The sequence below is a fragment of the Miniopterus natalensis genome, chromosome 2 (assembly GCF_054644295.1).
Source record: "Miniopterus natalensis isolate mMinNat1 chromosome 2, mMinNat1.hap1, whole genome shotgun sequence".
Classification (NCBI taxonomy): domain Eukaryota; kingdom Metazoa; phylum Chordata; class Mammalia; order Chiroptera; family Miniopteridae; genus Miniopterus; species Miniopterus natalensis.
The window spans coordinates 82,615,877-82,636,744 of record NC_142082.1 but is presented as its reverse complement, the minus strand read 5'-3'; the positions used below and the strand labels follow the sequence as shown (position 1 = coordinate 82,636,744).

General features: G+C 34.2%; 1 protein-coding gene across 3 annotated transcripts in view; it reads right to left on the bottom strand.

Annotated features, from left to right (window-relative positions):
• The window catches only part of MIPEP (mitochondrial intermediate peptidase), a 186,045-nt gene that overhangs the window by 83,239 nt on the left and 81,938 nt on the right, over nucleotides 1-20,868 (bottom strand). For all 3 annotated transcript variants that reach the window (XM_016199506.2, XM_087814364.1, XM_087814366.1), the window contains one exon: nucleotides 2,754-2,828. In XM_016199506.2, coding sequence (XP_016054992.2) covers nucleotides 2,754-2,828 — 75 coding nt within the window. The remainder of the gene's footprint in view (nucleotides 1-2,753; nucleotides 2,829-20,868) is intronic.

Here is a 20,868-nt window from a genome sequence, read left to right as displayed (position 1 = left end):
TTTAGGTAGTACATCCTTATATCCAAGATATGTTTGACCAAAGATGTTATAAGTGTTCCAAAATAATAATTTTAAATCACCATTGAAAACATTCACAAATATAGATGTGTATGGCTTGAGATATATTTTGTTGAATATTTAAGACTACAGTGGTAAAAATAGCAAAACTCTTAACCTTTCACAGTTAAAGATATTAAAGAATTTTGAATCTTATCTGTAAGGTACTCTTTAAATATAATGTAGCAAGTTAAATTTGTGACCACACAACTGAAATTTTGTCTCTCTCTATATAGGCAAGAAATATGGTTGGAAATGTGAAAAATAAAGTTACGACTGTGACTCCAAACGCTAACAAATGCTGGAATCCTATGTATCTTAAGTGAGAGAAATGAAATGGTCAGAATCCTAGTTTTGTAAGGAGAAGTAAAAGAAGATAAATAGGTGGGGTAAGGTAGAGAAAGAAATAGCAATCTAGTATCTGGTGAAGACAGATGTTACAAAGAATTCTGGTGCAGCTGTTGGTGAATCTGGAGCTAGGGCCAAGTCAGTCTCCACAGCCTGTGTCAGGAGATACAAAGGAAGCAGCTGCTGTGCACGGGCAATTCTGGCTTAAGGAGGTGACCAGGAGAAAAGGATCACTCACCTCGAAGTAGAGGAGATTGGTCATTGAAACATAATAGGAGAATAAAGCATTAGAAAAAAATTGAATGTGAAATCTGCTGCTTATGAAGTTCTAAAAACTAAATTTTGCATAAAATCTAAAGTAATGATAAAATGTTTGTTTACTTGACTATTAGCATTGTTTGGAGTTCAACTGAAACAAGAAAGTAGAAAATACTTTATTTTAAAGAAAAAATTCTGATACGCAATTATGTATCTTTCTGATTCAAAAACAGAATTTGCAGAGAATGTGCAGCTGTTAACATGAAAGAAGTAAGGATTAGTTTGGATAAAAGAAAAAATTTAAATGACTTCTAGCTTCCACTTTATCTAGATATAGAATTATGGTTCTAAATTATAAAGTCAAGTTTAAACCTTCCCTAGAAAAATATAGACATTTTCTAAATATAAATATTTCTTTACTCTAACTGGTAATCTAAACATATAGCTAAATACAGCTCTTTCAATTCTATATTCTATAATGAGTAACAATGCATAACGATAAAGAGAACAGCCAAAACTATTCATACGTGTCTTGTCTATATTCTAATAGAATAAATTTTTAGGAATTAAAACTCTTAATTCTAACTTCAACTGAGGTGTTCTTTTTTGTTGTTTTTCCACAATCTTTAAACAAGTAAGAATTCAAGAGTTCTATTCTTTCAATGATACCTTTCACAAATGAAAGGCATAAGCATGGAAGTTTTCTTTAAATTATAAAAACTGAGCAAAATAAATTAAATATATATATTTCATGCTCATTTGCGATAAACCAAATAATTCTAAAGCGATGAGCCTATCTGCTCACCAAGGGAGTCATGCATGCCTAGGACCAAGATCCTTAGAGCGACAGAAAAATGAGACTTTATTTTTAAAACAATGTACTGCTATAAAAAAAAAAAAAGAAGAAAAAGAAAAATTACAATTTTATATTCCTTAAGAAATATGAAACAATTCATTCCCTTACCACCCTTGTTTGCCTCCACTGTACAAGGAGACTTTCGTATAATACGAAAGCTGGCTCACGTGGTTCCTATGGCAAGAGGTTTCTCCCTCACTCTCATTTCTTCCTCTCCCTCTCCCTCTCCCGCCCCCTCTCCCTCTCATTTCCTCCCCCCCCCCGTTATTTTTTTTAGAGGGTGGGAGGAGTGAAAAGATGATTTTCCATTTTAAAAGAACATCATTGGAACAGTTGTTCAAAATAAAAGCCATGACAAAGGCTTTTAAACTAGGACTTCTACTATAATTATCAGCAAATCAAAAGACTTTTTCCATGTAATGCTAATTTTAAAAAATAATTCAGAAATTCATTTTTAATTATATTGATATAGATACTAAATAATATAAATCAAATGTAAGTTTACCATTTTGTCTGTATAGGAATTTTCTTTATTGAAATATAAATTTTAAGGTATAAGAAAAACAGAGCTCATTCATTTCTTTTTAGGGACTGAATTTTACGAAACTATAAAGCAATTAAGGAGTGGCTACACTTTTAAATAGGGGTAACCATATCGTTATAAAATGAGTATTTTGAGATGCTTGAGATGAAAGATAGGTGTTTAGGCTGTTTATATACCTCAAGATCTGATGAAGAATAAGAATTCCATAAGCAATCTCAGTAATTACAAATAACCTAAACATCTGGTATCATGTAGACCTGACATTCAGATGATTCATAAAGTCTTTCTAGTCTTTACCTGAAACCTGGAAAACAGGTTTTGAATGTTATAGAAATAAAGTCATTACTCTTTAAACCTCATATTGAAAAACACAATTTTTTTTAAAAAAAGCAAAGTGAATAGCAATATATTATTGCTAAAATGCATGATTTAGAAGAAATCATGTAACTTTCCCAAACTTTGATTTTCCAGACTGAATGTGGAAAATAACCTTATTTAACATCTACTTCATTAGGATAGTGTGAGGATTGAAAGAATAAGTTTTGGTCAAATTCTTTGAACTCAGATGAAAGATGTTTTAGAAGCATAATTATTATAATAAATGTGTAGTAGCACTGGAAAGAATTTTAAGTTATACATTTATTTTGAAGAATTACTCTGGAAAACTTCAGAACAAAGGTACATACATACCTGAAGTTGCATATCAGCTGCAGCACAAACCTTTTTAGACTCACAAAGACGAGACACCATATTGTGGGGCATTGACTGGAAAAACAAAAGAATATATATGTGAGTAAATTGCTTAATAAGCCACTGTACTTTGCTACTTAAGAGGTGGTAAACTTAAAAACAACATAAAATAACAGAACTTCATTGTGGTTTAAAATAACTTTGAAATATTTTAGTTGACAAGATAACGAAGGATGAAGACATTCCATTTAATTTCAAAAAGTGGTAATTGCCAAATACGGGTTTATACATGAAAATACAGGATTGCAGGGAGCTAAGATATTGGCATTATTCTTTAAAAACCTATTTATAACTTTGGTAAAAGTTAATACTTTTTCTGCTCCTTTGTACCAATGAATGAAAACCCATTCAGGTGCTCTGTTGACTTGTAAGTGCATATAATAAATGGTTATAGAAATAAAAGATTAAAATGTCAAGAAATAAATTCTAATTCCTGATGCCAATAAATTCTATTGGAGTGGAACTGATATGCTAATAAATACCCATGATACTGAATTACACATTCTATTTTTGCACCTGAAAGAACTGCAGAGCTTGGACAGTCAGTGTAATGTCCCTGTATGATTCATGGCTTCCTCTCTGAGACTAATCAGGCCTAATCCTATAACATCACTTCTTCTCTGAGAAATAAACTAGTAATAGAGTTGAAAAAGTACTTTAGGCCATCTTAGTCTACTTTAAAATCATTAACACTGATATTTATTGAAGAGAGCTACCACTTTATAGAACTCTATAATCTAATTTAAGCTTAAAGCCCCTTTAAAAAGAAATCCATTGTATAGAAGACCTATGGCACGTTGCTCAGCACTCAAATTACATAAATAAGCCACCAATGAATGATAATGTGATCAGTAAGGGGAACTAAGCTCTCTCTATGCTCCCCCACCCCCGAACAGTGCCTGGCACACAGCAGACAAATATTTGTAGAAGAAAAGAATGAACACAAGAATGATCATTAAAAAATGGCCTCTGAAGTGGAAGATTATAGCAGTAAATGAAGAAGGCTCAGGCAACAAATCTTTCTCAAACAAAGCCTTTTCTCTTTCTGTTTGTCTATAAAAGCAAACCAGGCAGAAAAGGCAATTTAAAGAGTTAAGACATGGGCTGAAGGAAGCTGTATAGTGTAAGTTCTGATATAGGTAAAAGAACTGGGGCTTTTTGACACTGGGACACCCACCTTTTATAAAACAAAATTTCCTCGGTCAGGATTTTAAAAAGTAAAGAAAGATTTTAAGTCATATAAAGTATACCAAGAGCTTGTATCAAAACGTTCAGGTTTCTTTAAATCTTACTTTATATTAATACCTTATGTTGACAGGACTTGTGTTATATTTTAACTTTTCATGCTTCACAAAACTTTAATAGCTTCACCTTCATAAAAAAGTATATGTGGTAGAACAGCATTTTGTCTCATTTATCCAACAATGAAAACTACTGTGGCCGCACACTATATTAGGCACAGGGAACAGAAAACAGTGAACAGACGGGGTGCCTGGCCCCAAGAGCTTCACAGGCTAGCATTATCCATGTAAGCACAATTTTAAAAAGGTACAAGTGTAATGGGTGCCAAGAAGAGAAAGCAGCACAGGGCAGTGTGAGTGCCATAACCTAGAAAAGCTTAACAAGAGAAAATAATGCAGAAGTGAGCTTTGCAAAATGAACAGGTGTTTACTTGGCAAGGAAGGGATGGGCTGCAGGGAAAAGGAAGCAATCCTCATAGAAGAAACAGCATATGCAAAGAAGAGGGCCAATGGTAGGAGGTGAAAGAAATCCACGGGCAGGAAAGCAGGGTTCCAGCCAGGCTGGAAGGGGCAGGCAGGAACCAGGGCCTGCCTCTGGATGAAGCCTGGAGGTCCAACCAAGCAGACACTGGTCTCCACCCTCAGACTCTATGTCTGTGGTAAGCCACTGGGGAGTTTTAAGCAAAAAAGGTCACATGGTCAGATCTGTGTTTTAAAAAGATTCCTTTGCATGCAGTGTAGACATTAAATAGGCAGAATGAAGGAGTGGATTGGGACAAAACAGTTGGGGGGCTATAGTTAGCGGACCAGTACAGTCATCATTATTAACTTAAGCAATTGCCAGAGTGAGGGGGTAGAGAGGAAAGCATTAGAGAGGACTGCAGCTGAGAGGGAGGTGAAAGAATGTGAGTACATAAACAGTTAACTGTTTCCAGAAGGGTGACTGACAGTGCAGAGAGAGTGAGGGCAGTAGCCGCAATGGGAAGAAGGGGGAAGCAGAAGTTTTTGTTTAAGGTTGGGAAAAGCTTAAGCAGGCTTAAGAAATGCTGATGGTAATGACCCATAGAAGGGACAAAAACTAGAGCTGTAGAAAAGAGACAAAATTCCTGATAAGGCAGAAAGAGAGGCTGAGCAGATACAGGGGAGAGGAGGTTCAGGGCTGGGCATTTCAACTGGATGTGAGTTCTCAGGGAGGTCAAGAGGACTTTGTTGTAGGAGGTTGAATTCAGAGGGTTATGGAAGTTAGAGAAAGTTGCAGAGAGGGCCCATGGAGAGTGATCCATTAAGAAGTGGAGAATCACTAGCCCCTGGGAGAGCTGGTGATTCCCATTTGGCCTGGGGTCAGGCAGAACTGAGCTGCCTCCCTGCAGCACAGAGGACAGGTGGGGAATGGAAGTTGGATGAGGAGGAAATTCCTCAGCAGAGGGAGAGGGAGGCAGTCTGCAGGCCAATGGCAAGGTGCCCTTAAGGAAGTGGGGGTAGAGAAACAAGCAGCCACAGGGCCCGCAGTGGTCAGGCATCTTAGGTTCACTATTTCCACTCTGAAGACAATGATGTGGAAATGCCAAGTACTGGATCTAATAGCCAAGCTCAACATACCCCTTTCCATTAGGAAGTAGCTTGTATATTTAGAGGCCAATATCTCAGAGATTCAACCCATACAGGAAAGACCAACAATAAATGGAAAATTTAATGAGGCTTAATTCTTTATTTATCAGGTGTACAATAAAACAAAAAATGTAACGAAAAAGAATATGTAAGAACAATAAAAATGGAAAACATCATCAAAAATTATATATTGAAAAATAAACATGCTACTGTAGTTACATAAAATGTGAATGCCAGGGGAAATGAGTACCACTGCTGGATAAGGTTACATGGGACCTCTATTATTTTTTAGCAACTTCCTGTGAATCTATATTTATTTCAAAATAAAAAAAATAAGTACTAAAAACCCTCCCAAAATTATGTATTCAAAGCCTCCTATACATACTGTACTGAATAAAGTATGTATACCAAAACTACAAAGAAACATAAGTAAAGGGCAAGTACAATCCCAGAATAGTTTGTTTGTTTTCTGTTTGCTTGTTTATTTATTTATTTAAATCCTCACCTCAGGATATGTTTTTATTGATTTTTAGAGAAAGAGGAAGGGATTGAGAGAGAGAAAGAGAGAGAGGGAGTGAGAGAAAGAAAGAGACATTGTTTGGTGCCTCCTGTATGGGTCCCTGACCAGGGATTGAACCCGCAACCTAGGTATGTGCTCTGACTGGGAATTGAACCAGTAACCTTTTGGTGTATGGGACGATGTTCCAAACAATGGAGCCACTCGGCCGGGGCACTGTAGAATTGTTTAAAGGAAAGAATCATTAACCCATCAAATCACAAACTAAATAATAAATTAATATTATGTTTGCTATAAATACAAGAACAGATGTTCATTTTCTTTTTTAATCTAGTTGGGTCTAGTCAACTGGTCTTAATAAATGCATTTCAGTACTTGGAATGGAGTTAGGAAGTACTTCCTTTTTTAAATGAAAAGAACAACAAAAATAAAATAAAACTTATATAACCACACAAACTGATTTTCTTAAGTTATATGTAAATTTTTAAAAATAATATTTAGAAGATAAACTTTTTTTTTTTTTTTTAAATGATTACTGGTTTATTATAAAGAGTACAACTAAAGAATAGCCAAATGGAAGAGATGCATAGGGCAAGGTATGGGGAAGGAGGGTGTGTGGAGCTTCCATGTCCTTTCTGGGCTTGTCACCCTCTCTGCACCTTAAAGTGTTTATCAACCTGGAAGCTCTCCAAGCCCCACTGTTTGGTTGTTTAGTTTCTTTGTTTTTTTTAAATTTATTTTTATTGTTGAAAGTATTATAAATGTCCTCCCCTTCCCCTCCATTGATCCCTCCACGCTGCGCCTCTCCCCTCCAGGTCTTCACTGTCTCTGTCCATGGGTTATGCATATATGCATATGAGGTCTTAGATTAATCTCTCCCCACCCATCCACCCCTGCTTTCCCTCTGAGATTCGTCAGTGTTACATGCTTCTATGTCTCTGAATCTATTTTGTGCATTGGTTTATTTTGTTCATTAGATTCGACATATGAGTAAGATCATGTGATACTTGTCTTTCTCTGACTGGCTTATTTTACCTAGCATAATTCTCTCCACGCCCCACCATGCTGTCTCAAAGGGTAAGGAATCCTTCTTTTTTACAGCTGCATAGTAATCCAGGGTGTAAATGTCTGAGAAGACGCTTGATATGATTTTAATCTTCTTGAACTTGTAGAGACTTGTTTTGTGTCCTAACATGTGGCCTATCTTTGAGAATGACCCATGTGCACTTGAGGAGAATGCATATTCTGCAGCTTTGGAGTGAAATGTTCTGTAAATGTCAATTAAATACAGCAAACATTTGGGTCTTGTTTGCTTATTCATTCAGCTACCCTACGGCTTTTGATTGGAACATTTAATCCATGTATATTTAAGGTTATTATTGACAGGTACTTATCTATTGCCATAAACATTAGAAGGAATAAAGAGCAGATTAGAGGAAGCTGAAGATTGGATCAGTGAATTAGAAGACAGGGTAGAAAAACCCTCTCAATCAGAGAGCCAAAAAGAAAAAACAATTAAAAAACAGGAAGAGAGTTTACAGGAGTTGTGGGACAACATGAAATGTAACAATATTCACATCACAGGAGTGCCAGAAGATGCAGAAAGTAAGCAAGGGTTACAGAACCTGTTTGAAAAAATAATGGCAGAAAACTTCCCTAACCCTATCAAGGAAAAAGTCACATAAGTTCAGGAGACACAGAGAGTCCCAAGCAAGAAGAACTCATGCCCAGACACTTCATAATTAAAATGCCAAAAATTCAAGACAAATTGAGAATATTAAAGGCAGCAACAGGAAAGCAATCTGTTACCTACAAAGGAGCTCCCATAAGGCTGTGAGATTATTTCTCAATAGAAATACTTCAGGCCATAAGGGAATGGCATGAAGTATTCAAGGTAATGCAAAACAAGGACCTGAAACCAAGACTACTCTATCCAGCAAGGCTATCATTCAAAATAGGTGGTGTAATAAAGAGCTCACCAGGCAAAAAAAAAAAAGGCTAAAGGAGTTTATCACCACCAAACCAGCATTGCAAGAAATGTTAAAGGGACTGCTGTAATAAAAAGTTGAATAGAGTGAATAGAAGTTAGATCTTAAACTTCAAATTAGAAAAATGTATCCTGGTCAAGATTTTCTATTATAAATGTTACTTTACCACCAGAGTCTTAATAACCAATATTAAAATAATTCAGCTTTTGCTGTCATCCCAAAAGTAAGTATATCTAGAGAGACAGAAATGTTTTATATTATTGTCTCCTAAAGTCAAGACTCTCACATCTGATATATTGAAGAAACAGAACGAATACATTCAAGCTGACAGGTATGAGCAACTCTAAAAAAAGATGCATTTGAAACACCTGAACCTTTATAATTACTTTTAATTATATTAAGATGAAACTTTACCAAAGTCCATGGCATTAGAATAACAACTCTTTCACTATTATAATCAACTGCATGTTTTACCAGTTTCTAATTCAATCTAATTTTCACGGTAGAAAATACTCCCTTCCACTGATCACTAATCTATCCCATCAATGACATGGAATTCTCAGTTCTCTTTAGGATCTGGATACTGCCATACAGGGTTGGCAAAAGTAGGCTTACAGCTGTTCATATGGAAAATAATACAATAATTAATAATACCAAAATAAACTCTGTGTTTCGTGTACTCACTTTTGCCTGTAACTCTACTTGTCTCCACTGTATTTATTACAGATTAAAAAGAATCCCACTAGCATACTTAAAATGCTATAAATCAAGAATGAATGTCACTTTCGCTAATTATGGTAAACAACTGCACAAGAAATGGTACCACTGGAGAGCTCTTTGGGCACTTCAGTTGTTTCCAGCATCCTTAACTTTTGTCCTCTGAAATGTCTGCTTCACATTATCCTACAAATCCAGAAATACTATTCCTCCCAGGGACCCTTCTTAGACCCATTAGATGAGAACTGAGAGCATGATCTGCCTTAAACCAACACCTGCCTGAATATGAAACTTCTATCATTATGTTTCACTGGGGAGTAAGGACAGAGGTTTTGCAGCCAAACAAAACTAAGTTTGAATCCTAAGCCACTTACCAGCAGAGTGGCATAATGTGACAATTTACTGAACTTCTCTTAGCCACATTTTCCTCATTTGCAAAATGTCAATATTACCTTTTCACATAATTACATGAGAACTGAACAAAATAATGTATTTTAAAAACATATGTCAGGTTTAACTCAGAGTAGATGCTGAAAAAATGATAGCTATTTACTACTACATTTGTGATATAATACAATAATCACTGACTTTTGACAAACTTTACATTTTGTTGTTTCATCTACATATTCTGTAAATATGGTCTGTTTAGATACTTAGGAGACAGGAATTATAACTAAACAGTTTTCCCTCTGTAGCACCTCACAATGAAGTTCTCTTTTAAATTGTTTTTATTGATTTCTGAGAGAGGACAGAAACATCAACGATGAGAAGGAATAATTGATTGACTTCCTCCTGCACACCCCCTACTGCAGATTGAGCCGCAACCTTGGCACATGCCCTGACCAGGGATCAAACCACAACCTCTGGGTTCATGGGTCGATGCTCAGCCACTGAGCCACACCAGCTGGGCCAAGTTCTTTATAAGAAAATGTACTTTCAAGGCTTCCTGTTTATATTTCTTTTCATTTATAAAATAGCCAGATGTGCTCAATGAAACACATGTGCCTCTTCAAACTGCCCAGCCTTTCTAAGGATACTTTCTCCAACATGTTGATTATTTTAAGGTTTTTAGAAGAACAATGAAATCAGCTAAAGTATGAGTAGTCTATCTGCCATATTTCAATATTTGCTACAAAATTTGGTCATTAACTATGTTTTGAAAATATTTCTCACTTTATATAGAATTGGTTATCAAACAATGAGTCAGTTCTTCATCTGCAGGGTCCAATTCACATTTAGAAAAGAGCTGTGCACTTTTTCCTCAGTTGTGTCAAGTGTATTCATGAGGCCCTCAAAGGAATTCTTTTTTATATATTATATTGTAGCTTTATTTCTTGCATTTCCACTTGAGTGTTTCTCATGGTTTCCATCTCTCCTCCCCATCTATTCATACATGTTGTTCATCTTTTCCATGATATCCTTGAACATTTATTTAAATCCCTGCCTGATGGTTACTTTAAAGTTATTCTACCTATTAGTTATTTTAAAGTCTGAGTTTGTTGATTCCTTTATCTTTGAGCAGGAAGGCAGGGTTTTGTGCTGTTTCTGCAGCAGTAGCCAAGAACCTCCTGTAGGCCTGTAACACTGAGGAGGACTCTGTGTGGTTTCACAACCTGCCTGCATTATTTCTTCAGAGCACCCTGTGAAGACACATGGAACAGAACCTATAGGTGAGTGCAAACTCCCCGTACAATGAGGGCCCTCAGTTGTTCTAGACTGATAGGCCAGCCCACATTTGATCTTCAAAAATTTGTTAAAATGTTATCTAATTTCTTCTTACCCCTTAGTATGGCAGTCACAAATGCTTTCCCACAAGTGAGCCAGTCTGCACCAACTTGGATTCAGATGACTTGATGGCCCTGTGACCTCAACTCTCTTATGAGCTAAAGAAAAGTTAGGATTTTATCTGTCTTTATCCTGTAGTTAGCATGAGTGCAGTACTCCTTCCAGCTTTCCACATCCCCAACATTTCAGATTTTCATCAGTAATACCATTTGGGCTTTTAGCTTCCAAAGGAAAAAAAAGGCAGAAAAGCTTTGTAAAGAATGAACTACTCCATTAAGTCAGGAATCAGACATCATTAAAGATTATTATGAAGAAATCTGAAGTGCATCAACATGTGTGATAAGATGGTTTATTTCAATACTGTCAAGCAGACATCTACAAGAATCAGTTTGTGGGTTTTAGCCAAAAGACAGTTCACTCAACAAATATTTACTGACTGCCAATTATGTGACAGGCACAGTTGATATATCAGTGAACAAAAGAGTAAAAAAAGTTTCAGTTCTCAAGACACTTATATTCTAGGAGACCTTTTTGCTTTCTTAAAATTACCCCTAGCGGGGAAAAAAAAAAAGCCATTTTTCATTATTTCAGTTCCTGTAGGTTTAAGGAATAAAAGGACAGAGATTTATAGAATCATCTCCTTTAGGCTGATCAAAAGGATCAAATTCTACTAATTACAGTGCTGTTTACATATGCAATCTTCACTCATTTTAAGTGCATTTGTGAGTTTTTCTGCATCTTATGTTTAAATAATAGCAGGTAGTCAACATATAGTGAATGAGGGTTTCATATACATATAATTCACATTCATATACTTCCAAAGGAAATTAAATAATAAAATACACAAATGCATTATCTCAATATATGCTAAAGCACTAACCAATTATTCATTCATTCATTCAATAAATTCTTAGTATAAGGTACCATTCTAGGTACCATAAGAAAAAAGACAAAACACCTTCTTCCCTCAAAAGAATTTCAGTTCTGACACCTGCTTCACATGGTGAAGTTTGTGATGCATGTTTAGTTGTGTAACTTCAGGTTATGTACCCCTCAAAATTCAATACTGCATACTACCAAATGACGGAAAAAGTAGCCCTTTGCAAATTTAGTTTTATTAATACTCCAACAAGTTTCTCCCAAAAAGGGATTAGGAGTGGTAGTAAAAATTTCAATCAGTATTTATATTAAATACCTGTACTTAATATGTAATTGGTCTATAATTAATAGATGAGGGTGTTAAGGATGGGCAAATGAAGGTGGGAATATAAAATAAGGTCAGAATTGAGATTAAGCACATAAACACATGTGTCTTATGGTTTCATTCAAAGGACACAGTTAGGCCATAAATTTAGCTCTTGCCAGAGAGGAAAACAATAACGTGCCTCATTCAAATTGCTATGAGTACTTCAGATCCTTTGTACTTTTGCCTGAATTTCTTTTATAAAAATGTCTGCAGTATTTTTGTCTCTATAGAAGCCTGCCGGGCTTTGTAGTCTGAAGTAGCCTTGATTTGATGCTGCCTGACTCCTGTGTACTGATCAGAGGCCCTGCCTATGTGAGAAGACAGGTTAATAAAAGCAGGTCAGGTCTGTCAGGGAGACTCATTTGGCTCATCTTTGGCAAGTACCCCATTGTGTGCATGGCACCCTACTAAGCAACAATGAATCTTTCTTCTTTCTAATCTTCACCTGAGGATATGCTTTTATTGATTTTAGAGAAAGGGCAGAGGGGGAGAGAGAGAGAAACATCAATGTGAGAGAAAAACATTGATGGGCTGCCTCCCATACACACCCTGACCATGGACCAAACCCACAACCTGGGCATGTACCCTGACCAGGAATCAAACCTGTGACCTTTTGGTGTAGGGGATGACACTCCAACCACCTGAGCCACACCGGCCAGGGCCAATGAATCCTTCTTTCTAGATCTTGCTACCAGAAAGAAGAAAAGGGATGTATGCAGAAATTAATAACCCAAGGGAAAATGCCCCAAATACCAAAAAAGAGGTACAGATAAAGTAATGGAGGAATTTAGAGGATAGCAAGTATCTGAAAGGTCATTACTTTAATAAAAAATTGTGCCTCTTGTATTATTATAGTGGTGGTATTTCTATTTCAAAGATTCCACCCTAGCTATAAAATGTAGAAAGACATTTTGGGATCTCCCCATACCCCAACAAATAGGAAAATGGTAGAACTGTTGTTCCTACAATTGGAACACAATATGCCAAAAATTAACTACGGTGACCTAATCTGACCTACTTTATTTTAATAATTCAATATGACTTTCCCACAATTACTTTGTTCTTTATTTAAAAACAATTATGCTTGTGTTTATTTCTGAGGAATTAATATCTGGCTTTGTATGCCTATGACAATGTAGCCTTTCTAATAATAAATGCCAAGTTCCCTATAAACTACAAAGATCTGACTTCACCTCCAAGGTTCTGCTATATGTTGAGTAGTAGTTCCTATTTCTAGTATTTAGTTACTCATTCATCTTATATCCACTGATACATTCGATGGTTTAAATTTAAATTTCTGGAGCCCTAACCAGACTCTGTGGTGTGTCTGAGGTTAGACAGTTTGCATTTTCTATTAGTACTTATTTGTCTTGTGACAGCAGGCAAGTCTCTCAGTATCCTGCTTTTGAAACTGTAAAACGAGGATTAAGAATAGCTCTGTAAAATAAGTAGTACGAAGCTTCAATGTTGTAACAGTCATTCAATCAACTTGTGAAAAGTATTACCTAATTGGAAGAAACTCATCCCCACATCTAACACATCTGTCTTTGTAAATGCTGTCATAGCAAGGGTGACCACACATGCAGGTAGGCATGACAGTCTCAGGTTAGGACTACTGCCTTGGTGTGATTTATAACAGCACCCCTTTTCCTTCTTAAAAGTCTTCTGGCAACAGATCACATCATCACTTTAGTCACAACTAACTTTCTTGAGGGCTTCCTATGAGTCAAACACTGTTGGTTGTCCAGAGCTTATGTATACTTCCTCACCAAAGAAGGGAGGTTGTTTACTGCATTTTTGGGGTAAATACAAGCTGCACTGTTTGCTGACCACACACAGGAACAAAAATATTAAAATAATAGCTTTTTTATTATATTAAGAAAGCACATTTTTGTAAGATTTTAGAAATACCATAAAAAATGCAAATACTTCAGCAAACTTGGCATGACAAATTCTCTGAATGTTTCCCCCTGAGCTTAACTTATCAATAAATAACCTCATACATTTGCCAGACATTTTCTATCCCTTCACAATCTCACCAGTCTAATTTAAATAAACTTTTGTTAAAATTTTTGGCACCAAATTCTTACAGGGCCAAGTCACTGTGATAAAATATCTTGTTTTATTTATGGCCATTTAGAAAATTTATTATGGTAGAAACTGCATAAATATTAAAAGTTAAGATAGTTTCTGATACAAATCCTTGTTATGGTAATAATTCAACCCTTCCTGAAGTAAAGAACTCCTACTATTGATATCCCTTGGGAACATGTTGGACCTAATGATATAAACTGGCTGAGACATGGTCATCCAAAACAAGTAAAGGCTTCAGTGGCAGAAAGCCAAGCCTAAAGCTGTTCAGGACACAAGTCAGCAGCTTCAATTTTGCAGCTTGATCCCATACCACCCCAAGCACTAACTTTCTGCACATGTCTATAATGGGAAAACAACTGAATTCAGCATGTCTCAACTAATCTGTTTTGCTAGTAACCATAATCCAGATGGCATATAATCAATGTAATGAAAACGCTGTCTAGAGACAAAATCTCAAATCTAAATCCATAGGAAATAACATTATTTTTCACTTATTTGATTTTTAATGTTGTTTTCTAAAAACTAAGATAATATGAAAGAACCCTTAGAAATGCTTACATATTATCACAAACTCACCAATGGCTCAAAGAAGAAGTATTTTGAGTACTGTAGGGTTCAACATTGAACATTTTAATGTGTGAAAGAGGTTCAACTTCCACTTTTGTCTTTAAAAATTTCCAATACCATGTTTATAGTTTGCATATATTCTTAAATTTGATCGCTAAAATTTTTGAGGTAAGTAAGTATGAAGGTATTATTTTCAGTTTTTGCTAGTTAAAATTTTTTCAACATGGTAGGAAATAGCTATACTTCTTATACAGTATGTCTCACAAAGCAACAGACTATTTCCATGGTGTTCTTTTTAGAAAAATTCTAGTGCTTTCATTTCAGAACTCTTCTGTGCTGCGTCATTATAAGATTTAGTTTGTTGCCTTAGTATGTGAAAGTCAGCCCAAGGCTAAAATTGCTTAAGATACATTTCCAAGGAGACATACAGACTTGTAATAAATCTTCCCCTGTCATTCTCTTCCAGGAGATATGAATAAGGACTGGAGGTAAAAATTATAGTATAACTAGGACTAGATTAGTTTTGGCACGTTTAAGTTGTTTTGAAACTTCTCTTATTTTCAATTTTAATGCTTCTCAATTAAGTCTAGACAAGATCTTTGAACTAGAAGGCAGAGATAGGTCAGACCTTGGCCCCACCATCACACTCAGATGACCTCAGATCAGTCACTGAACTTGTCTGAGACTTCTCTGCTCTTTTATATAAAATTACAATTTTAGAAATTAAAATATATTAAAAGAAATATATTTAATTAAAAGAAAACACCCACAATTTAGAATATTGGTTTTAGTAAGTCTGACAGACCGTCAAGGAAATTCTGATGTGAAATTAATAGATCTCCTAATACATCACTAATAGAAACTAATAGATAACCCTCGTGTTACTACTGTGTAACCTTTGGCATATTACTTAACCTAACTCAGTTTCTATAAAGTGTGAATAACTATGTACCTACTGCATACATTATTAGATAGAACTAAACTATATAAATGATAAATGTTAATTTCTATTATTTATTATTTAAAAAATATTTTGTGAGAAAGATAACTACAGCAATAAACACTTTAGTGTGGTAACTAATGGATACAATTATACAAAAAAAGTAGGCAATCTCAAAAATACAGTGATTATATTTGGTGATTAGTAATGTAAAGTTTGAAAAATTAAAAAAATATACTTTGAGACAAAACATTCTGAAGATTGAGAGTATAATACATGTTCATCAGGAAGATATAACTGACTACATGTTTATGCATATAAACATTTTCAAAATATACAGAGCAAAATGGATAGAATATTTATAGGGTAGTAAAAATTCAGTTGACCCTTGAACAACATGGCATTAGGGGCACCAACTCCTGCAGAGTCCAAAATTTGCATATAACTTTTGACTCCCCCAAAACTTAACTACTATCAGGCTTACTGTTGACTGGAACCCTGACCAATAATATAAACAGTCTGTATATGTATTATGTACTATATTCTTATATTAAAGTAAACTACAGAAAAGAAAATTTTATTAAAATACTAAGGAAAAGAAAGTACATGTATAGTACTGTACATGTTTGTTTAAAAAATGCATATAAATGGAGACGTGGTTCAAAGGTCAATTGTATTTGGTATGAGATCATAATGATGGATACATGTCATTGTACAATTGTCCAAACTCATAGCATATACAACCCCAAGAGTGAACTGTAGTATAAACTATGGACTGTGGGTGATAATGACATGTTATGTAGATTCATCAATTTTAACAAATGTACCATTCTGTTGGGGGCTGTTGATAATGGAGGAGGGTACACATGTGTGGGGGCAGGGGTTATATGGGAAATCTCTGTAGTTCTCCTCAATTTTTCTGTGAACCTAAAACTGCTCTAAATAAATAAAGCCTTAATAATTAAAAAAAAAAAGAATAAGAAAAAAAGATATATCTACCATCCTGGAGAAAGATTTTCACTTCTCAATTATTGCTAGGTGAAAAAAATTGGTTGTATATCAAAAATATAAACAATACAATTAAAAGACTGACTTAACAGAGTTATATGAAAACTCAAACCAAACAATTAGAAAATATATAATGTACTCAAGCACAAAAAGAACATTTCTAAAAACTTTTGACACAGTAAACCATAAAATAAATATCAACAACCTGCAAAGAATCAATACCAGTTAGACTAATTTGATATCAGTTACAGAAAGATAAATAACTCCCCTGCAAAGGTTTAAAAATTTTAAACTAGACTTTTAACAATTAGTTAATCAAAGACAAAATTACAATGGAAATTAGTAACAACAGAAATATTTTGTATTAAAATCACAGCATGCAGCCAAAGCAGTGCATCACACAATCTAAAATTATAGCATTAAAATTTAAATGCATAGGCCCTGATCACGTAGCTCAGTTGGTTTAAGTGCAGTCCAGATATGCCAAGGATGCAGATTCGATCCCAGGTCAGGGCACATATAAGAAACAACCAATGAATGCATAACTAAGTGGAACAACAAATCACTATTTCTCTCTCTCTCTCTACCCCTCCCACCCCCTCCTCTTTCTCTCTAAACTCAAAAATAAAAAACTTTTTCAAATGTTTAAAATTTAAACGCCTATGTTATATAAGAGTGAAACTTAATTACCTAAGTGTCTACCTTAAGAAATTGGGGAGAAGAAAACAAACAGAAATAGAAAAATAAGAGAAGAATAATAAAAACAGAAACTAATGAACTAAAACAAACAAAATAGAAAGGATAAAGTTAACATTAGTTTGCTGAAAATACTAAAAAGACAGACAAATTTCTGCCAAGATTAATAGAGAAATAATTAAAGAATGATACTAGGAATGAAAAGGACACAAATACACACTTAGCAGAATTTGAGAGATAAAAGAATGCTATAAATAACTTTATGCCAATAAACCTGAAAACCTGGATTCAAAGGATAAATTTCTAGAAAATTACAATTTAGCAAAGCTTACTTAATTAGAAAAGAAAGCCCCAAAACTCCTATGATTAAGGAATCAGTCTTTTAAAATATTTTCCCACAAAGAAAATAATAGACTCTGAATGGTTTTATAGATGAATTCTGACAAAGTTTCAAGAAACAGATTATTATAATTTTATAAAAATGCTTGTAAGGAAAAGAAAAAGAAAGAGCACTCAACAACTCATTTTATGAAATGGTATATACTTAATACAGACACCAGCAAAGAACAAGAAGACCAAGAAAAATCACAAGTCCATCTCTCTCACAAACACAGATGCAAAATCCTCTATATACAAAATATTAGCAAACTGAAGCCAGAACTGTATTAAAAGATAAGAAGTTAGAACCAAGGTTGCTTAATTCTAGAATGCAAAGGTTGCTTAATATTTAACATGAACATTCACTACATTAAGAGATCAAAAGAACAACCCAATTACCTTAAAGATACATTTAAAAAATCTAATAAATTGTAATACCTATTAATAATTAAACAAAAAAATTAGCAAACTAGAAATGGAAAGGAATTTCCTTTTCCTGAGATCTCTACCAAATCTACAACAAACATCTTTCTTTATAATAAAACAGTAGAGACATTTCCTCTAAAATCAAAATAAAGGCAAATAATGCCCATATCACAGCTTGTATTCACCTGTTCTGGAGGTTCTAGTAAGTTGAGTAGTGCAAGAAAAAAAGAATAAAAAGACTATATAAATTGAAAAGGAGAAATGAAACCATCATTATTTGAAGTAGAATTAACTATCTAATTAAAATATATTAAAAATTCTATAGACAAGTTATGAGAACTAATGAGAAAGTTTAGCAAGGCTGATGAAAATCAAATCTATATACAAAAATGAATAAACTGTACTCTTAAACACCAGCAACAAACAATTATAAAATATCACTTTGAAAAAATATACTATTTACAATATTTGTCTAAAAGGTAAGGCACCTAGAGCTAAGTCTAACAAAAGTTGAACAAGACCCTTAGGAAGAAAATGTAGTAACTTTATTAAAACGTTTTTAAAAAGACTTAACAAATGGAAAGGTATATCATATTCATGGATTGAAAGAGTCAATATTCAAAGATATCAATTCTCCCCAAATTGATTGATGGATTTAAATGTAATCTCAATTAAACTCTTATCAGAGTTTTTTTAAAAATATTAAGTTGGTTCTAAAATATACATGAAAGAATACAAAAGCCCAAGAATAGATAAGAAATTTTTGAAGCACAAATAGAGGAAAACTTAAAAAAGCTATAGTAATTAAGGACAGCATGGTACTGGTATAAGGACAAATAACTTAAACAATAGAATAACAGAAATCCCATGGACAGATTATTGCATATAATAGGTACTGGGTATAAGATAGATCACTGGAGAAAGGATAAATAGTACTGGGACAATTGGTTAACCATAGGAAGAAAGGAAATTGAATTTCTGCCTTATACCACATACAAAGAGAATTTTCAACTTGATTAAAAACCTAAAGATTAAGGAAAAACATTAAAACCTTTAGAAGAAAACAGAATATCTTTATGACTTTTAGGGAAACAAAGGCAAATAAAATAGAAAAAAATATTAACTATAAAGAAAAGATTGTTAAATTCAACAATATGAAAATGAAGGACTTAAATTCATCAACAGGTAACTATAAGAAAGCAAAAAGATGAGCCATAACCTGAAAGAAGATATATGCCTAACAAAAGATTACTTTGCCAACAAATCAAGAATACTGAGAAAGCAATAAGAAAAAGGTAAACTACCAGAAAGGAAAATGGACATAAGACAGTCACTTGACAGAAAAGAAAACAAAACCACACAATAAAAACATAAAAAGATAGTCAACTTTAAAAGTAATCAGGGAATGTGTCTGCCAGTTAAGGCCACCAGAGGATTCCATTTCATAACCATAAAATAGGCAAAATTAACACTTCTAACAATATCAAATGTTGGTGAGGATGTGATGCAACGGAAACCACTCTTGAGAAGTAAGCACAAATATTTTGAAAAACAACTCGGCATTATCTTGTAAACTTAGACATGCATGCCTTACAAACCCAGCAATTCCAATCTTACACATGAAATATAAGGTGAAAAGTACAAAAACGTTCATAGAATTGTGTGAATTAGCAAAACCCTAGAAGAACCCATGTGCACAATGACAAGAGAAGGGGTACACAACTTATGGAATACTATACTGAATTGAAAGTAAACACTCTACAGCTATATGCACCACTGATAAGTTAGGCACAGAATGACTGGAAAAAGCAAATCACAGTAGTTTAGTAACAGTATAATACCATTTTGTGAAGCTCAAAAGCAAAACTAAACACCATATTGCTTAGGAGTAAATAATTTATGTGGTAAAAACTATTTTTAAGCAAACAAATTAATGAGAATTCAGGACTGTCCTCACTTCTGGAGAAGAGGATAGAAATGGTAATGTTTTACTTTTTAAGTTGGATAGTGGTTCCACAGTTTTGCATTTACAAATAGCATTTTGCAACATTAAATACTAAAGAAAAAGATTATTACTTTCAAAGGCATCTCCTTTCTAATCATTTATGAAAGTTCCCCTCCACTGTTCCTAGTAATATTTTTTCTGGAATGACATAGAACAAATACACTTTCTTTCTTTACAAGGTATCCTTCAAATATTATATGAGACTGGTTTTTTTTATCTAGTCTTACACAATTCTTCATATGAAGTGGTTTCCAATTTGATACCATGATACATGAACATTTACTACATTAATGAGATCAAAAGAATCCAATTACCTTAAAAGATGCATTAAAAAAATCTGATAAATTGTGATACCTATTAATAATTAAACAAAAAATTTAGCAAACTAGAAATAGGAAGTCGCTCCTCAAAATGTTCTCTAGTTCATCAATGTCACTATAAACTGTGGCATTCCTCATTGAACAAAATAGTTCCTATACATTGAAAAACACTTGGGTTGGCAGCCCTGCTCCATACAATGTACAAAGAGGGTATTGTGGGAAAAGGTGGGAACAATGCACGTATGTATGGAAGAGGAAAGGAGGTTGGAAATTATTAGTAGAAAATTCTGGATGAAAGGGTATGTTATAGGCAGATGCTGCTAAAGGAAAATAGGATCATGTGATACTGTGATAGAGTAAGAAATACATACTTGGTCTTCATCCCTGGTTCCTAGCACAGAGCTTCTGAAACCCTTGGAATTTTCTCAGTGGTAGGGATAAGAGTATGTATGTCTTTTGTTATTCATAATAAACCCCTTTCAACCACATCTGAGTTTCTGCTATTGAGGTGTCTCCTGG